The sequence below is a fragment of the Opisthocomus hoazin genome, chromosome Z (genome assembly GCF_030867145.1).
Source record: "Opisthocomus hoazin isolate bOpiHoa1 chromosome Z, bOpiHoa1.hap1, whole genome shotgun sequence".
In the NCBI taxonomy this organism is placed as follows: domain Eukaryota; kingdom Metazoa; phylum Chordata; class Aves; order Opisthocomiformes; family Opisthocomidae; genus Opisthocomus; species Opisthocomus hoazin.
In genome coordinates, this window is record NC_134454.1 from 9541599 (window position 1) to 9561490 (window position 19892).

The window sequence follows — 19892 nt, forward strand, 5'->3', positions numbered from 1 at the left end:
TAGAAGTGAGAATTTACTGTAAAAAATTATATCATTATACATTGCTTTTTTTAATGACTTCCTGTATTTGTGCCTTTTTATTAACCAGACAGTGTAAGTCTGTCTGTCTATGTGAATTTATTCAGTGATCTCTTAAGGGCCATGAAGATCTGTGTAGGAGCTATATAGGCTTTTTTCTGTGATGTCTGTTGGCTTCAAGCTGTAGCAACTTGAATGTCTTGCTTAATTTAAAGTCCAAGACTTCTCTTAAATCTCATCTTCGGATGTCATATTCAAGAACATTTAGAATTTGACTAAATATGCTTAAATTGAGAAAGCTGAAGGAGTCTTCTGTTGAAACATTTGTATTAAATATTCAGTGTGCGTCTATTAACTGAAATAGTCTTTGCTGCTAAGGTTATGCTGTTTTCCTTACCAGACTATCTAGTGAGTTTTGTTGTTTGGGTCAGATGAAAATTGGAAATTTTCTAAAGGAGTTTTTAATACTGTTTTAATTTCTAAGGTATTTCGCTGTTCTTTTATATTTGTCTCATGTAATTCGTGCTGAGTTAGTGCTGAAGCACTTGGATCATACTGGGTTTTATGTTAAACAATAATAAATTCAACTCATATTATTATTTGCCATCTAAAAATACTGATATTCAGAGGAGGCAAAAAGTTGTTTTTAATGTGCCTGCAAATTCCACTGTGTATTTTGGAACAATTTGGGGGTGGCGGGGGGGGTGTCTGTACTTCTACCTTTACCTTTCATTCTTTTTTACCCTTCTCATCATCTGAGGCTTGATTGCAAGGAATGTCTGCAGTCATTCCTCAGCGGTCTCAGTAAAACCAAGTCAGTCCTGTTTGCTTATTTACCTTAAGAGTTTTGCTTCTTTGATTAAGGTGGTTAGGGCATCATTCCTTTTGTTTATGTGTATGATTGGAGCAGCTAATTCCCCTCACTGATGCTCACAGGCACAGCTTTGTCCCTTTTGGAGGAAGCTCCATTCCAGATCTGTAATTATTTGCTCAGTCTTTTCCAGGATGATGTAATTTTGGAATGTTTGTCTGACATTAGAGATTAGAGGCGGCCAAACAACTGTGCTTGGGCTCACAGGGTAGAAGACTCAATTCCAATTTCTGTCTCATGCTTTTTAAATCTTCTTGCATTTCTGTCCCTGCCTATTCATATATGACTCCCATTAGTCCTTATGCAGGACAGATACTGGCTAACTGGAGTTATGCAGGGACTAATATAAAGCCAAACACTGTCACTTCCTTGAGGCAACAGCGTGTTAAGGACCTTAAATAAGCCACTTCAGTAAGGAAATCTATCAGCCATCCGAGGAACCATATACAGGTCTTCTGTTATGACCAGTGGTGCTGGTTTAGCCTATGGTATTGCTGGCAGTATTGCAAGTATCACCAAAGCACCAGTGTTGCTGCCAGTGACAGATCTGATGGTGGTAGTGTCACTGAGTTGTATGTCTTAATGCATGTTCTGTGTGTGAAAGTTTTAATACACATTGAGTATTCAGAAAAAACCAGCAGTGGAAAAGTAGGTGAGTGTGTGATTCTGGATTTTGTGCATCCTGGATGCAAGATATTTTGCCAAGAAGTAAAAATAAAACCTAATGGTGACAAACCAGTTCTTAGTGCTCCCAATATAATTTTTGCCTTGACCCCTATACTGAGTTCCTAATAATGCCTGATGGGTTTTGACTGGAGGAGCCTCCTCAGTTTTTTGACACATCGTTTGTACTCATTTCTTCACCGCTGGTGCATGCTGTGAAAAGACAATGGTCTGATTTAAACTGTAAAATAAATAATTTTGATACTTTAAATCAGAAGGCCAAAAAGTTTAGTTTTGTGTATTTGGTTTCAATTTTGCTTTACATATGTAGCTTTTCTTTTCCTCAATAGGTCATTCTTTTCCTCAGTAGATTTTTCTTATTTCATTTATGCATCAAAACATACTTGCAAATAAATATACCGTTTGTCTTGTATTTGTTACTACTAGCAAAAAGACCTCAGTACCTTTACATGTTGTTTCTTATTTAATGAGATCCCTAACTTTTACATTTTAGTGTAAAAAAATACCAGATGTTTCAATTGCGTAATTATTTATGATCATTAAGATGGTGTTGTACAAAAAAGGTACTTAAAGGTATTTAAACTGGTGAACTGTTTTATGAGGAGCATATAAGTGATTTATACATATTTTGCATTAAAATTTGTTGGTTTATTAAAATATGTATTGACTACAGTTAGAGAACTGATGATGTGTTTTGGTTCATCATGGTGCAGATTTTTCAAAGTTAGCTTAAAAACAGATTACTACTTATTTAGAAGTAAGTAAGTTTTTTTAATAATTGTGAGTAACTTAATTTTGAAGAAGCAATGCACTCTCTTCAGGGCCAAAAACTTCTCCAGATTTGGCACTACCGCTTCATGAGGTGTACTTTCCTTCGCATTTGCTATGGTGTGCTTCTCCCTTATTGTTGGAGCAGGAGATTAGTTCCTTTCTGAATGTTTTTGAAAAAGGAAGAGAGATGTCTACCACATGCCTACGCCACCAGGCCTCCCACGAAGGCCCTGTCTGTCATGGCTGAGCCATTGTTAGAGGAGCAGGCACTGTGGAGTCTCTCATTCTATGAGTTTCCTTCCAGGGCTTTCAGGGGTTAGGACCACTTTCTCAAACATGCAGTAAGTGGAGGTAGAAATCTTGCATCTGTTTGTTTCTTTGTTTTTACTAATATCTTTTAGTTGATGAGGATGAGCGCATAACTGAATGAAAGTAAATACTAGAATTTCTGGGACCGCATCTCTTTTTCTTACAGTCTTATGTCATTCTTATCCATGGGTGTGGCTTTTTTCGGCTATAACTTCATTTTTAAATTATATCTGCTACTTTTCTTAGGTATTTTCAGAAGTCTCAGTTCTGATCTATTAATGAGGAACAGGTTCAAAAGCTCTGTATCATTTTTGTTTTATCTCTGTCTGGGGGCAGTTTGAATCATCAGTTACAGAAACTTATGTTCAACCAAAATCCTGCAGCGGACACCAGCTGCTTTGCCTTCTACACCTAAGAGAAAGAAACCTTACTGTATACTTAAATAGGGAGTTGAATAGGGTTCATGTGCACCTGACACTAATCTTGCCTGAAAGATTTCTAAGCTGGGAAAAAGCACATGCTGAATTACAGACATGAAATCTGACAGTAGAGATTTAAATAAGACTCTAGACCCTCAGTAGTGGTTGGTGCCTTTGCATACCCACTTACCCCCTCAAAACAGATTTAGCCCATTAGAGTAATAAGGGATGCTCGTTACCCAGGACAGAGCATTCCACTTTCACCTCCCACTCCGTAGGTAATCTTTATTTTCCATACCTTCAAAAATCTCTTTCATATTAGTCAATTACAGAGGTTCATATGCTTCATGTGGGAGAGCCAAGTAAAGTGCTCCTGAATTTGGAGAAAGAAGCTCATGTCCTGGAAGGGGGAGGGGGGGAGGGAGAAAGGAAGGGGGCAAGACTTGCTATTTTAGACTTAAGCTGATAGATCTGATGTCTTCTATCACAAATTCAGGAGGTGATGATTTTCTCAAACAGCCCTCCATTCAGTGTCAGATTGTTTTATGTCTGCCAGTATTAAGGACATGTACTGCCACTTTAATAGCGATCATGTGTGATTACAATGTGGCGAATCATTAGCAACACAGTATCTTTCCACCTGGTATCTGTAACTGTGGAAGTGAAATAACGGGCAGTTTTAAGAGATGGTGCATCCAAGTGTATCCTTGTCCACAAGACTTGTTGACCAAAGGCATTTTAAATCCAGAGTTCTTTGCAGTTTTGCACTATGTCTACCATTTGTTCAGTCAGTTGGGCTTTTCATGAATGACAAGAATGGTGTTTCATCCTAGCAAAGGAGAATTCAAAGGGCTCCTGGTGATTTCCAAATTCGTGAAAGCTTGATAGGTTTTTGTCTCTGCAGCTGACAATGTCATGTATCTGTTTGAACCCAACAACAGCAATAGACCTGGTTTTCAGTTCTGACTTCTGCTATGTGTTGATGTTTGTAAACCTAATTTGCACGAAGTCTTAATTAATTGTTCTACAAAACATCAAATGTTAGTGCATGCTGTGGCCTGTAATCCATTTTACTTCCAAAGGTGTGATGATGTTGCACCTTTGTATATATGGAAGCTGTATTGCTGTACTCTTCCCTCTATGGTTGTTGGATGCATGAGGAGCAGAGGTAATCATTAAATAAAGAATGAACATAGTTCTGTCAGAAGAGTGGAATTACAGGCTGTCAGGTTATCATACTATTTCATCTGCTCAATGGGATTCCACAGTGCAGGCTTTTACAGACATTATCTGCAAAAAGAAATACTGCTCTTCATCTTCGGGATAAGAAACCGTGAAATTGTGGGCAGTGATGCCACAGCAATGATGAGTCAGAACAGCTCTCCCTTTCTCATAGGCAACAGTGTAGTAGATTTCCCAAGCAGGTGTATCATCATAACTGTAGGTACTCTCAGAAAAAGTCCATCATCAAGCTGATATTCCATGGAGAACAAATCAATTTACAGATTTATTTGCCTCCAATATTGAAATGTCCAGTGTTCCAGGAAATCTGCATTCAGCTTCATTATGAGGTGTTGTAGTATGAGATCAATTGTACATTACACAATTTCTAGTATTATACGCAACAGAAGACAAAAACAATTATAGCTAGAACTGTCTCAAGAGAGTAGGAAGCTAACATAATTTCTCTCAGTATCTTCAGCTTCTTACTCTGCTTCTAGACCTACCAGCTGTAGGGAATGAATGCCAGTAGGCGATGAAGGTCAATTAACTGTACCCAAATCTGAAATTATATTATTTGAAACCCCAAATGTTTGCTGCTTTGACAGTTCCTATCAAATTATTCCTTACAGATAGAAGAAGTTCTGTCTGTAGGTAGAAGAAAAAAAGTTATTTTTTAAGATAATCTTAACCCTGTTTATGAAGCAGATTATTAGTTTGATACATTGCACAAAACTTTTTGCTTTAGTCCAAGATTTACCATTGTGTGTTGGATCATGTTGGATTTGTTGTACCTTCCATTTGGTGGATTTCTTGTTGGTGCTTTCTTAGTCTGTGTTTTGTCATCCTCTGACATCGGTGAACTCTTAAAAAATGTTTTGTGTGTCCTCAGATTCCACTTCTGCGTATGGGAACTTAATACCATTTGTGCAAATCTTACCATGAACTCCTGTGTTCAACAGACTTGCACTTCCAAGAGTGAAATTAGTTACTGTTGCATTAGCCAGAAAGTAGTAGGCTTACAGCCTCTTCTGGCTGATGTTTTTATATGACTCTCAACATATACGAAGTAGTGCTGAGATCCTATCTTAAAAAATATTTTTCTGAAGTTTCCTCAGCCTTCTGTTCAAAACAATCCTTCTATCATAATAACCAATCAGCTCTAGAAAAGTAGAAAATTAACTTCATAGACATTTCAGTCATGGACAGAAAATCCTTTCAGACTGTCATTCCATCTGTCTCCTCGGTAACCTCTCCAGTGCTTCACAGGGTCAAATTATCTTCTTCTAAAGATTATTCATATAAATCATTGTGTAATAAATGTTAATTGTGTATCATATGGCTGAACTCAGGGAGACTTCATTAAATGTTTTGGAATTGATTCTTCTTTGATAAGCTGGATGTGAGGGCTACCAGTATTTTTTTTTAAGTGAAAGCTTAGGGCATGTCTCCAGGCAGAAGGCATTGCAAAGTAATATAGCAGTAACTATTCTGCATGAGCTTCTTTGCATTGACACATTTATTCTGTGTTATGAGAGCTTTTTTTCTGCTTAGCTTAATCCACATCACTCTTAGCCTGAAATAAGAGGGTTTAGACAGAAAGCTATTACGGAATATCAGTTGTTTCCTCTGTGCATACAAACCTTCTATGCACAGAGGTACAGAGAGACACTGTAAGCAGTCTGCATGGAAACTTGGAAGCCTGGATCTTGGCAATGGATTGAATGATTGATTCCCATTACTAAATACCAATTCTACAGGTAGCAGTGGCTGAATTCTCTGATAAGACAGTAGCTCCTTAGAATTCTCTCTGAAAAAAAAAAAAAAAAAATCCAATATTACCAGTGTGGTAAAACTAAAGACTGGGGAAATTTTTCTAAACAGTAAAGTAGCCGAAACTGTCTAATAGTTCTGAAATTAGGGCAAATTTGAAAATTAATTTTGAGAAGAGAATAATTACTTGAAACTAGTTTCAAAACCACTAGTAGCGAGAAGTTGTACTTCCCAAAGGTACAGCTTGGAGGCTATGGCATTTGAGGGGTGGGACAACTTTCTAGTAGTGCAGATCTCTTTTCTGGCTGCTTGTCGGCAGGGATTTACATCAGTCTCCTATTTCTCTTTTCAGTGCACTGAGCCTACTAGAGGGGCGGGAAGGATATTCTGTTATGAATCTCCTGTTTGTGCTGCCTACGTGTCTGTTAAGTATTAGCTGTCAATTATTTTACAGATTGCTGACTAGAAAACAGTTCCTAATCCAAGTTCCCATTAATATCTGTTTATAACATAAAGGAAAACAACAGGAGAGATTAAAAGACCTAGCGCCAAGTACACTCTAATGTCATGGTAAGGACATTTTCCAGAAAAAGGACAAGAGTTCATCACCACAGGAGGAAGCAAGAATTGGAGCTGGCCTTGTGCATTCAGAGCTGGTGACTGGATTTTGAATGACTTGGAACTGCTGCGGAGAGAGAAGTGAATTAAAGATACAGATTAGTGTTTGGTGGGGTTTTTTTTTTAATTTTTCTTTTCATTACACATAGTTGCGATACCAGTGGATTCTGGCTAGTGCATGACATCTGAAGCTTGGACGACAGAAATCAAAGAACAGGCTCAGCATTCGTGCAAGGCTCCTGTCTTCAGTGAACTTTTGTCTTCATAACTTATATAGGTGAAGTGTTTCAAATTTATTTCTGTTGCATTCTGCTGATTGAGTGGGATGAATCAGGACATCTTGAGTTTTGAATGGCAGCTTTCATGCCTCTGCCTGGTACTTTGTTTAACATTGATTCTGAATTCCTTTCTACATGAGAAAATTCTTGCTTGAGGGAATCAGGTAGAAGAAAACAAAGAAGCAAAGGACATGGAAAGAAACAATTCTCTCATTTTTTCTATAATGTTCTTTGCTTTCAGTCTGAATTTTTTTTTTTGACTCAGTTAAATTATTTTCTCCTTTACTGCTTCCTTACAGAATTTAGAGGGTTAGAGATAGGTAAGAAGCACTTAAAAGGTAATGGTCAAGAAGAGACGGTATTCAGCAAGATGAGATATCTGCTTTGGTTTCTATATATGCTGAGTAGTTCCCAGTGGCAAAGGATCCTGTATGGAGCCCAAGGAGGAACCTATCTTGGAGGATGATCGGCTAAAGCATTTAGATGTCCCCACTAATTGTAAAGGCTCCCTTTCATACTATGATTTGTAGGCCTTTCTCTCCTTTCCACTGCAGAAAGATCTTACCTGGATTTCATTTTGGTCACACTCATGGAAAGGAAACGTATGTTTTTCTTAGTTATAGGTCCATGGCCTGCTTCTCTTCCTGCTTTTCTCTGTTCTGTGTCTCAACCTTCCTTTCTGATCTCTTCCCTTGTTTCCTGTATTTAATCTTATTTTTGTCTAGTGCCCTTGGTTTCCTGATAAAATTAGACAATCTTAATCCTTGTGTCATAATTTCTGAATAGTAACTTCTGAAGCTCTAATCAGTTTTAAGGAAACTTGACAGTGGGCCAGAAGTCTCAAAGATAATGAAGTGTCTACAACCTTCCTGCTAAGGCAGCAGTTACAGGAATGAGGCCCAAATTAGCACTTTATTGATTTGTTGGACCTCAACATTCATCTGCTCCATCTGTGCAGCATCAGTATAGAGAGCTCACCAGCCCGTATGGTGGTGGTGTCTCCAAATTCAGGATGTTTTTTACCTGCTGTGCAAAATCCAATCCACCCACCAAGTCAGGATATTTAATTCATTTCTGCTCAGAGATGGGGGTTAGGTGGTAACTCTACAAATCTAGCACATCTGGTTACAATCACATCACATATTTATACAGTTAAAAAATTAGTTCCCCCTATCAACCATACCCTCCTAACTATGACTGGTTAGTTCTCTTCTTGCTTCGATTTAAAGATACAGTGCTTCTTAAATGTACTACACATGCTCAGTGTCTTCATTTCGGGAGGGGGGCTTTTCAGCGCTGGAGCTGTGATTTTCACATTAGAATTAGAGTTCCCTTTAGGGGCACCAATGTGAGGAATTTCACTGATGCCCAAGGATGTCTTCCCCCTCATCTTGGCTGCTGCTCCCTGGTTGTGGATTTGCCAGGATGCGCATCCTCTTATCTTCATGGCGGTTCCCCTGTTCAGGGTTGCTCTGATCTGCCTTATCTCAGTATCCTGTGACAAATTCTCAAACAGGTGGTCATCAGTGTGAGACATGAACATCGGTTTCAGTGGCCTGGGTCCACATCCTTGGTCTGTTTGAGGGGAAACGAGTGAAGATTCACCCTGCCTGCAAAGTCTTATATAAACCTTGTGCCCGTCCTGTCTGAGTAACTGGTGGCACACCTTTACACACCAACCTTACTGACTCCATCTTGCAGACATTTCAGTGCGATAAGCTCTCAAGAGGTGTGCAGCTTTAGTAGCCTGCCTTCCAAACAGCTCTGTGGTAGCTACGGCAATTGCTTCAATAGAAGAGCTGAAGAAACATGTCCCATTTCTTGCCTTTTTTAATGAACTGTTTTTGTTTGCTCTATTGGTTTTGGCGTCTTGTGTGCCATGCTGCATACTTCTCTGCTGTTTACCAGTTTCCAGTGTGCATGATGTGGTGGAAGAGAAAGGTCCATGGAATGTGCAAAGAGGGACAGGCCCCTTGGGAAGAGTACAGGAATGTTGTCAGAGCATGCAGCGATGCAACAAGGAAGGCCAAGGCCCACCTGGAATTGAATCTGTCAAGGGATGTCAAAAACAACAAGAAGGGCTTCTTCAACTACATCAGCAGCAAATGGAAGACTAGGGACAACGTGGGACCACTGCTGAATGAGGTGGGTGTCCTGGTGATGGAGGATGCGGAGAAGGCAGAGCTACTGAATGCCTTCTTTGCTTCAGTCTTCAGTGCCAAGGCAGGCCCTCAGGAATCCCTGGCCCTGGAGATAAGAGAAGAAGCCCACAGAGAGGATGACCTTCCTTTGGTTGAGGAAGACTGCGTGAGGGATTGATGCCGTGAAAAGCTGGAGTTGAAGACTCAGTAGTCAGAGGGCTATTAAGCAGTTATTCTTTATTGTGGTGCCAGGCACACGGAGGATCTCTCCTCCAAACGTGTACACCAAATACCCTGTCATTTCAGGTTAAATACAATCACAGTATACATATTCATTATATTTCCAAGAAATGCTTAGCATATTAATTATTTTTTCCAGTAACTAATTAGCATATGTTAATGTCTTTCATGCATGTCTGTTAGCGTCCTCGGGTGGTCTTTGGGGGTCTCAAGATGAAGGCTTATACTCCTCATCACAGTGTTCGCTGGTTGACCTTTGTTTCTGCTGAAACTCAGTTCTAAGATCAGTATACCGTGTCCTTCCAAGCTGTTTGGCTCTGGTCTTGTTTCCCTCTTGGTGCCTCTTTATCTCTGTAGCTTGGTGCATCTGCCTTCCCAAGGCTGAGCTGTCTGGGGTAGAATTATTTAGGAGCCTCTCTATCTTAGAGCTTTCTTGTCTTCTCAAAACAGCAAGTTAAGTTTGTCTAAGAAGCATTCTTTAGGAGCCTCTTTATCTTGGAGCTTTCCTGTCTTCTCAAAACAGCAAGGATCTACTTTAATTTAATTACAATCCCTCTAGTAAGTGGAAATTTTACATTTATCGGTATCAGGATCTTTTAAGCAATCTGGACTCCCGCAAATCCATGGGCCCCAATGGAGTGCACCCACAAGTGCTGAGGGAGCTGGCAGATGTCATTGCTGAGCCACTCTCCAGCATCTTCGAAAGGTCCTGGAGGACAGGAGAGGTGCCCGAGGACTGGAGATGAGTCAATGTCTCTCCAATCTTCAAAAAGGGCAAGAAGGAGGATCCAGGGAACTACACGCCCATCAGCCTCACCTCCATCCCAGGAAAGATAATGGAGCAGTGTCCTGGGTTCGGCCAGGACAGGGTTAATTTTCACCAGAATCCAGGAAGGGACACAGCCAGGAGGGCTGACCCCACCTGGCCAAACAGAGCCGGGTATTCCATACCATGTGCCGTCATGCTGGGTTCCGGCGGGGGGGAGCTGGGCGGCAGGAACTCATTTGCGGCTCGGGAGCGCGCGGTGGTGGCAGGCGGTGAGAGTTGCTCTCTGCATTCTGTTTTGTTTTATGTATTCTCCTTATCTTTATTGTTGTCGTTACTGTTCCCTTTGTTTGCTGTTCTGTTAAACTTCCCTTATCCCGACCCACCAGTTTCTGCCTGTTTCTTTCCATTCTCCTTCGCACCCCAGCAGGGGGAGGGGCGGCCACGTGGTGCTTTTGTTGCCGGCTGCAGCCAACCCGTAACAAGCAGCTCATTCTAGAGGTCATCATCAAGCAAGTGGAGGAAAAGAAGGTTATCAGGAGCAGTCAACATGGATTCACTAAGGGGAAATCATGCCTGACCAATCTGATAGCTTTCTACGATGGTGTGACTGGCTGGGCAGATGAGAGGAGAGCAGTGGATGTTGTGTACCTTGATTTCAGCAAGGCTTTCGACACTGTCTCCCATAACATCCTCCTAGGGAAGCTCAGGAAGTGTGAACTGGATGAGTGGTTGGTGAGGTGGATTGAGAACTGGCTGAATGGCAGAACTCAGGGTTGTCATCAGCGGCACTGAGTCTAGTTGGAAGGCCTGTAACTAGTGGTGTTCCCCAGGGGTCAGTACTGGGCCCAGTCTTGTTCAACTTTTTTATCAACGACCTGGATGAAGAGTTAGAGTGTACCCTCAGCAAGTTTGCTGATGACACAAAACTGGGAGGAGTGGTGGATACACCAGAAGGCTGTGCTGCCATTCAGTGAGACCTGGACAGGCTGGAGAGTTGGGCAGAGAGGAATCTGATGAAATTCAACAAGGGCAAGTGCAGGGTCCTGCACCTGGGGAGGAACAACCCCATGCATCAGTACAGGCTTGGGGCTGACCTGCTGGAGAGCAGCTGTGTGGAGAGGGACCTGGGTGTCCTGGTGGACGACAGGTTGACCATGAGGCAGCAGTGTGCCCTGGCTGCCAAGAAGGGCAGTGGGATCGTGGGGTGCATCAAGAGGATTGTGGCCAGCAGGTCAAGGGAGGTTCTCCTTCCCCTCTACACTGCCCTAGTGAGGCCTCATCTGGAGTACTGTGTCCAGTTCTGGGCTCCCCAGTTCAAGAGAGATGAGGAGTTACTGGAGAGAGTCCAGTGAAGGGCTACAAGGATGATTTGGGGACTGGAGCATCTCTCCTATGAGGAAAGGCTGAGGGAGCTGGGCTTGTTCAGCCTGAAGAAGAGAAGGCTGCGAGGGGACCTTATAAATGCTTATAAATATCTCAAGGTTGGGTGTCAGGAGGATGGGGCCAAGCTCTTTTCAGTGGTGCCCAGTGACAGGACAAGGGGCAATGGGCACAACCTGAAGCAGAGGAAGTTCTGTCTGAACATGAGGAAGAACTTCTTCCCTCTGAGGGTGATGGAGCACTGGAACGGGCTGCCCAGGGAGACTGTGGAGTCTCCTTCTCTGGAGATATTCAAGACCTGCCTGGACGCGGTACTGTGCAGCCTGCTGTAGGTGACCCTGCTTCGGAAGGGGTTTTGGACTGGGTGACCCACAGAGGTCCCTTCCAACCCCTACCATTCTGTGATTTATCAAGTACCCCCTTTCACTGTCCCTATTGTGCAGATATGTAGATATTGTAAGTTCACTGACTGTCTTGCTTGTTGCCCATGGTGGTGCTTTTTGCTGTTTTGCTGGAGACTGTGCAGTACTGATTTTGTCTCCTGCTTGAAGAGTAGTGGCTCATAGTAATCGAAAGAAAGTAAGCTCGGGACACTTCTTAGCAGCTGAGACTGGATAGCTGTCTGTTGGTGTTGGGGAGGTGAGACCAAGCACCGCGCAGCAAATTACCTGGGGCACACGGTTGGGAATCACTGCTGTTCCCTGACCTCAGTGCCTCTGAACAGGTGTTATGGCTGCGCTGTGCGGCACACGTAGTGAGTGCGGTACTGCAGCAGAAGCAGCAGAAAGTGAAGCTAGTTTTCATATAGTCAAGTGAGATGCTTACAAACACAGTGACTAAAAGTAAGACCGTGAAAAGACAAGGAATTAGAGGTTTTCATTTTCATATTTTAGACCAGTCTTAAGCAGCATGTGTTCTTATTTTGCCCATTAACATATGTATAATATATAAAAAGCAGCTATATCTAAAAATACGCATGTAATGCATACTTATTTTATATATACATATGTATATATGCATCTAAATTTCTAATTTTTACCCGATGTATTTTGAGGCTAAGATACACGAGGTATTCAAAGCGGCGTCTTTTCAGTCAGTCGTGTGTGTGTCTGTGTCCCTCCCCCCGCGTTGTTGGTCCTATGGCCTCCTTATACGTGCAATGGAGAGCTTGTGAGATCTGCTTAGCACCGGGCCAGACCCCGCAGCCGTACAGCAGACGGCAGCGCAGGTACCGCGCTCCCGGCTCTGCTCTCTCAGCCCGGCTTCCCCTCGGCGAGCGCGGCCTCCCCGCTCGCTGCCGGGCCCGGGGAGCCGCTTCGCCCCTCGCCTGTCGCGGCGGCCGGCGGTTCCTCTCGGCCCTCGGCGGGTGGCTGAGGCGGAGCGCCCCGCGTCCCGCCGCCCGGGACTGAGGGCCCCGCGTTTCTTCCTCCCCAGGCTCCTGGCGGTGTGGCACGCACCGGGGAAGAAAGGCTAACGGCGGCGCGGGCGGGCCCGAGGCGGCCCGGCGCTAGGACCCAGGAGGAGGCGAGGCGGCTCTTCGGGCCGGGTTACAGATTCGCCGTGACTCAGTCTGCTCGGCGCGGAGCACAGCGGGCAGCGGGAGCAGGTCGGTGTCGTCCGTCTGTCCGTCCGGCGGCTGGCGGGGTGCGCGCTGCGGGGGCGACAGCCGGAGCGGGCCGGCCGCCGCGGTTGCCCCCTCCCTCCTTCCCTCCGGCCTTCCTTCCTCTCCGCCCTCCCGCCTCCCCGGCCTGGGCCCCGCCGCGCCGCTAAACCGCGGCCGCCTGTTGTCTGGTGTTTTCCAGCAAGCCAAGATGGAGTACGAGTGGAAGCCCGACGAGCAGGGCCTCCAGCAGATCCTGCAGCTGCTCAAGGAGTCCCAGTCCCCGGACACCACCACGCAGAGAGCCGTGCAACAAGTATCCTTGGCCGCGGCCTGCGCCGCGCGGGCGGGCGGGCCTGCCGGGCGGGCGCCGGGGAGGCCGGGGGCGGCGGGCGGGGGGAGCGCGGCCTGCGCGGCGGCGGGCCGGCGCTGCGGCGGGCGGCGGCCGGGCCTGCTCGGGGAGCCGCCGCGGCGCGGTGGGCCGAGCCTCTGCCGGAGCCGGCGGCCGTGGCGCGGCGTTTGAACCGCCGGGGCGGCCTGTGGGCCGCGGGGCCGCGGTCCGTCGGGGGGGCTCGGGCACCTGTTGCGAGCCCGGAGCCGAGGGCCGGGTTTGGGTTTAGGGGGTTTTCTTTTTGGGTTTTTGTTTTTGTGGGGGTTTTTTTGTTTGTTTTTTGCGGGTTTTTTCTTCTTAAAGGCCAGGCTGTGGCGCGGCTCCGCCGGTATCTGCAGCTTTCCCGGGTTCCCCGCGACTGGGCCGCGGTGGGGCGGGAGCTCGGCCCTCGCCCTGGCGCATCCCGCCGAGGGGCCCGGGGCAGCCCCGCGGCCCGAGCTGGCGGGGTTCCCTTCGCCCTGCGGCCAAGCCGGGGCCCTTCCTGAGGTAATCTGGCCATGAGGTGGGAGGCGACAGCGGTAGCTGGTGCCGGGAGTGCCTCTGGCCAAGCCGCCGCCTGCACACCCTCGCCGGCCTGCTGGCTCTGACGCTGCGCTTTTTGCGACGTTGTCAGGGTGTTTCTGCTTGCCTGGAAGCCTGAGCTTGCAATACCGCTCGTTTACACGCCTTAAAACTCACGGGAAGGGGGAAATCGCATGTATGGGGCTTCTTGTGCTGCTTTGACGTGCACTGGGTGTTGGTGTTGTGGATTGTTGGGCTTTTCACCCCCCTAAATCTCTCTCAGTTGTAGAAGTGATGAAATAGCAAGGTTTTAAAGAACAAAGATTGACATCACAGTAAAATTCTAAGTTAAGACTAACAGAAGCATAGGTCTTGAAAAATAAAGTACTCGTCTACTGTGTCCTGCTCCTTGAGCTAGCCATGTAAGTGCTTTAAAGTGTCTAAAAGTCCTGAAATTCTATGAAGGGTAGGAGTTTATCATCTTGATCCCTTTTTATAGAAGGCATTTGATTGAAGGTCTTCACAGAAAGCAACAGAATTTATTTAAGTAGGTAGAACATACTTGTGTATGTGTGTGTATATATATATTTATGTTATTTTAAGAGTTTAGCCTGAAGCCACATTTGGTCCAGTTCTAGAGTTTCATAACAGATGCAGTCAAGCTTAGGGAGGCTTCTGCTCTTGTCTGCAAGGTGAAGATATTTTTCTTCTCTATGATCTTGTACTTGCAGCTATGTTGTTGGATTTTTAAAATGCTATTGCTTCCTTTGAAGAATCGTAAACAGAAGTGTCTGACTAAGTGAAATGTTCTGATAATGTCCCACACTTAAGTAGGCACTCTTTAGTAATCAAAAAATGAAAGTGTTTGTAGCGACAGTGTTTATAGTGTAGCTTTAATGTAAAATTACATTTTAAAGCTCTGCTTCAAATAATAGCATCTGGTTTGTTTATTGAAAAATAGCAGCAGGTGATGCTGTCTGTCTTGAAGATGAGTAGAAATTGACTGAACAAAAGTGCTGTTACCTGATGTTTGTAATACCTTTTAAATAGTAGTGGTAACTCCCCGCTGTGCTGAGATACCTGTGCTTTCAGGAGGTCCTCATATGTTAGCCTGTAAAGTTTAGAGAATTGGCAGATTTTTACCATTGCATTAGACATCAGTTTTGGAAAATGTTCTGGTATAACTTGATGGTCATAGAATCATAGAGTCATTAAGGTTGGAAAAGACCTCTGAGATCATCAAGTCCAACAGTCAAATGTCCATAATTTAAAAAATCTAAAATTTATAGTCCACATCCTATAATTAAAAAAAAAAAAAGTCTTTAGACTGTTTCCACAAAAATCTGTGGTGGCTGTTGTATTGTAGGATGCTACTTAGTAGCATGTCCAAGCAGGGTGGTGATGAATCGTTTCAAAATTGAAGTACTCTGTCCATGGTTTGTTGTAAGATTATCAGTGTGTTGATTCTGTTATTCTCTTCCTTTTTGACACTGTATTGGCACATTTGGGTGCTTAGAACTCAAATATAAAGTGGGGAGTATAGGTTAACCAAAACCCTTTGTTAACAAAGTTATGACTTGGTAAGGCTTGAGATATTTTTCAAATGAAGATATTGGATGTTTACTGGAGTAAAAAAGAAGTAAAGTGGGTGAGGAAGTTAAGAAAATATGGCCTATAAGCTATTCTTTGTTTCCTAGACCAATTAAGTGTTCATTATTAGGTTGCTATTAAATACTGCTCTTTCAGTTCTTGCTGCTCACTTCTGCTTCCTGCTTGATCCATTGGAATTCACAGTTGTTAGTAATGTTCAACTGGCTGTGTTGGTGATTATGTTTCTGAAGCTTGGAGAATAAGAAAAAGATTTTGAAACATGCTGCTGTACTACTTGTCTGTTCATGAAAGCTCTTTGGCTTACCACCTTTGACAACAGTCTTTGGATGTGTGGTTTTTCATTTCTAGGGGCCATGTAGAGTGTTCTATATTTTTTTCACTTGCCCTGACTATCCTCCTGTTTACATTTCATCTCCTCTGTGTTTCACAGTAAAGAAGCTTGTGGCTGTGATAAGTACACTCTACTGTCTTAAGTGGAAAGAGGGCAGGCTTCTCTAGCAAAGTCACTACGTGATGCAAACAGCCCAAATATCTAGAAATTAAGTTTCTTAAATTTGTGATTGAGACACTGGCTGTTGGTCATTGGAAGGAAACGAATCTTTTAGAACTGGAAGAGATTTAGTGGGCCATCAAGCCTTAACATAACATGTGTTTGGCTAAGGTTTAGCTGCCTTGAATGCTTAGAGATTTAGCTGAGCAGCAAGTAATGTGAAGGCCTATGGAGCAAATAATCTTACTTCTTCTAAAAATATTTTTTTTGTTACATGTCTTGATTGTTTGCCATACTGATGATATGTAGTAGGCTTAGTAACTTGGAGGTGACACTGCACTGACTTAAAAATCATATTGTTGAGTGGCATACCAGTTAATACCAGGACTGAGAACAGGATACAGGGAGAATGCCAGATCACAGCTCTAACCAAGACGTGGCAGAATGCTAGGAAATTTGAGGCAGAAGTAATGACAAATTTTAGGCAAGATGAGTACATACCTTCATGGCCGTTCATAAACATGATCATTATTCCTGCGGTTTTGTCATTTGGGGTTTTTTGTTTTGTTTTTTTTCAATGTGACTGTGGATAAGCATGAACTTTGTGGTACAACTATCTGTGCATTTACAATTAAACCGGTTCTCACTGATAAAAGCTCAGGCTGTGGCTAGTTAGCATCACAAAGAAATATATGTCAATTATTAAAATAAGTAGCTTATCAAAATCATAGGTGTTGTATTTTGCTGAAATGCTTTTGTTTATTGGGGAGGAGGAAAAAAAGCTTTATTATGGGATTGTGTCTCAGAGGATTCCTTAGGTTTGGCGGGCTTCGAAGTTTAAATATTGAAATCTGAAACTGTACAGAGGAAGGGTTTTTTAAGTGGCTTTATAAATATTTTTAAGGATCTAATAATTTCTGTGTCTGTCCCTGAATTTTTTTCCAGATGTCCCCATAACTGAAAGCTATTGCTTCAGCAAGAACATGGCAGAAACTGTGTTTAGATTGCTCGTACTCTGTGTTGTGAGTTTATGGTCACAGCTGATTGAAGTGACGCAGCAGTACATAACTCATTTAATTATCTTTGTATCCAGAAGGCTATAAATGCTCTGTGTGACGATTCAGCGTTCCTTAACGGTTTCTCTCTTCAGAAACTAGAACAACTCAACCAGTATCCAGATTTCAACAACTACCTGATTTTTGTTCTTACGAAGTTGAAGTCTGAAGGTAAGTTCTTGAGATACTGACTGTTTTATTATACTTTTTTGCCTTTTTAAAAAATTTATTTTACATAGCTTGAAAGAAGTAGGGAGCTGATACCTATACTCAGGTTGCTGGTTGGTTGATCTCCATAGTCATTTAGAACTCATTTATGCTGGAAAAAATCTAATAATGTATTGGTGCTTGTAGTTTCAACCTTGGTATAGATTCTATTCTGAATGTCCTGCAAAATTTTCCCAGAAACATTGGAGTATCATACCTTTGTCAGATTACAGTGAAATTGTGGAATAATTCTGATGAATCATGACCATACACATTATTAAACATGCTGCTAAATTCAGTTGTGATAATGATCTACCTAGTAATGAGACTGCTAAATATTTTGAAGATCACATACCAGAGTTGTCCAAAAATGGTATCTGTCACAATCTTAATTCTGAAGTCTTATTTCTAGTAAAATGCAGTTAGAAATCAACAGGCTGCTTACTGTTGTCTTATTCTTATAGATGTTAGTCCAAACTGGATATGGCATACTGACTAGCATCCACAGTTGGTAAATTCAGGCAGTTCCTTAGTAATGGTCAGGGTGTGTGAAAGATTGTCATTCCAGTGTACTACAGCTACTGATTTGTGAGGTCTTTGGCAGTGAAAGAAATTTGTTTAAAGGTGTGTTTTAGCACATCTAGCTTTTTTACGTTTGTTTGTAATTAATGTCTGTGTTTGGGTTGTTTTCTTTTTGGTGGTTTTTTTGTTTGTTTGTTTGGTTTTTTTTTCCCCCTTGGTATCCTGCTACCAGTGTTTTTTCTGCCTTCTCTTGTTTCAGAGAGGAGGAAAAAAGTATATTTTCAAATCTGAAGGCTGGAGTATATCCCAGTATTCTTGTGTGTTCTGTGTAGGAAGTCTCCTGATCACTTGTAAGGCCTTGGGTGAATACCTCAACTTCGAGAGAGAGAGAGAACTTTCAAGACCTGCATCATAGAATCATAGAATCATAGAAAGTTTTGGGTTGGAAGGGACCCCTAGAGGTCATCTAGTCCAACCCCTCCGGCAGCGAGCAGGGACACCACTAACTAGATCAGGTTGCTCAGAGCCCTGTCCAACCTGATCTTGAATGTTTCCAGGGATGGGGCCTCCACTACCTCTCTGGGCAACCCGTTCCAGTGTTTCACCACCCTCATTGTAAAGAATTTCTTCCTTATATCTAGCCTAAACCTACCCTGTTTCAGTTTAAGACCATTACCCCTCATCCTGTCACTGTTGTCTCTACTAAAAAGATTGTCCCCACCTTTCCTATAGGCTCCCTTTAAGTACTGGAAGGCTGCAATCAGGTCTCCCCGCAGCCTTCTCTTCTCCAGGCTGAACAAGCCCAACTCTCTCAGCCTGTCCTCATAGGAGAGGTGCTCCAGCCCTCGGATCATTTTTGTAGCCCTCCTTTGGACCCGCTCCAACAGTTCCATGTCCTTCTTGTGCTGAGGGCTCCAGAGCTGAACGCAGGACTCCAGGTGAGGTCTCACCAGAGCAGAGTAGAGGGGCAGAATCACCTCTCTCGACCTGCTGGCCACGCTTCTCCTGATGCAGCCCAGGACACAGTTGGCCCTCTGGGCTGCCAGCACACATTGCCGGCTCATGTCCAGCCTTTCGTCTATCAGTACCCCCAAGTCCCTCTCAGCAGGGCTGCTCTCGATCCTTTCATCCCCCAACCTGTATTGGTACCGGGGATTACCCCGACCCAGGTGTAGGACCTTGCACTTGGCCTTGTTGAACCTCATGAGGTTCACACAGGCCCACCTCTCCAGCTTGTCCAGGTCCCTCTGGATGGCATCCCGTCCTTCTGCTGTCTTGACCATACCACTCAGCTTGGTGTCATCTGCAAACTTGCTGAGGGTACACTCGATGTCGCTGTCTGTGTCATTGATAAATATATTGAACAGCACCGGACCCAGTACGGACCCCTGAGGGACTCCACTCGTCACTGGTCTCCATCTGGACATTGAGCCGTTGACCACTACCCTTTGGCTGCGACCATCCAACCAATTCCTTATCCACCGAACGGTCCACCCATCAAATCCATGGCTCTCCAATTTAGAGAGAAGGATGTTGTGGGGGACCGTGTCAAAGGCTTTACCAAAATCCAGATAGATGACGTCCATAGGTTTTCCCTTGTCCACCCTTGTTGTTACACCATCACAGAAAGCCACTAGGTTGGTGAGGCAGGACTTGCCCTTGGTGAAACCATGCTGGCTGTCTCGAATCACCTCCCTGGCCTCCATGTGCCTTAGCATATCTTCTAGGAGGAGAATCAGCCAGGGTATTAAATTTTTGAGCAAGGGACCAGTGTAGATACACCATGTGCTTTATACCATTCACAGAAAAATGAAAAGCAGAGCAAGTCCAGTAGTGGGATCTGGAGTCTGTACAAAGGATGTGACAAGAAGGGTGTTCCACTTCCCTACCCCCCCCACCCCCAAAAATTGTTTTCTAACATTGTCTTACTTGCTCATTTCTCCTTCATTCTGTGCACCACTTGTGCTTGAGGTTCTAGATACTGATGTGTGTTTAGCGACATGTCAGAATCTCTCCTCCCAAC

At 43.9% G+C, this 19892-nt stretch overlaps 1 protein-coding gene across 1 annotated transcript in view; it reads left to right on the forward strand.

Annotated features, from left to right (window-relative positions):
- The first annotated feature begins 12998 nt into the window (after positions 1-12998).
- TNPO1 (transportin 1) overlaps positions 12999-19892 on the forward strand; it is a 59045-nt gene continuing 52151 nt past the window's right edge. The window contains exons 1-3 of the mRNA XM_075447316.1: positions 12999-13098; positions 13295-13408; positions 17236-17311. Coding sequence (XP_075303431.1) covers positions 13304-13408; positions 17236-17311 — 181 coding nt within the window. The 5' untranslated portion in view covers positions 12999-13098; positions 13295-13303. The remainder of the gene's footprint in view (positions 13099-13294; positions 13409-17235; positions 17312-19892) is intronic.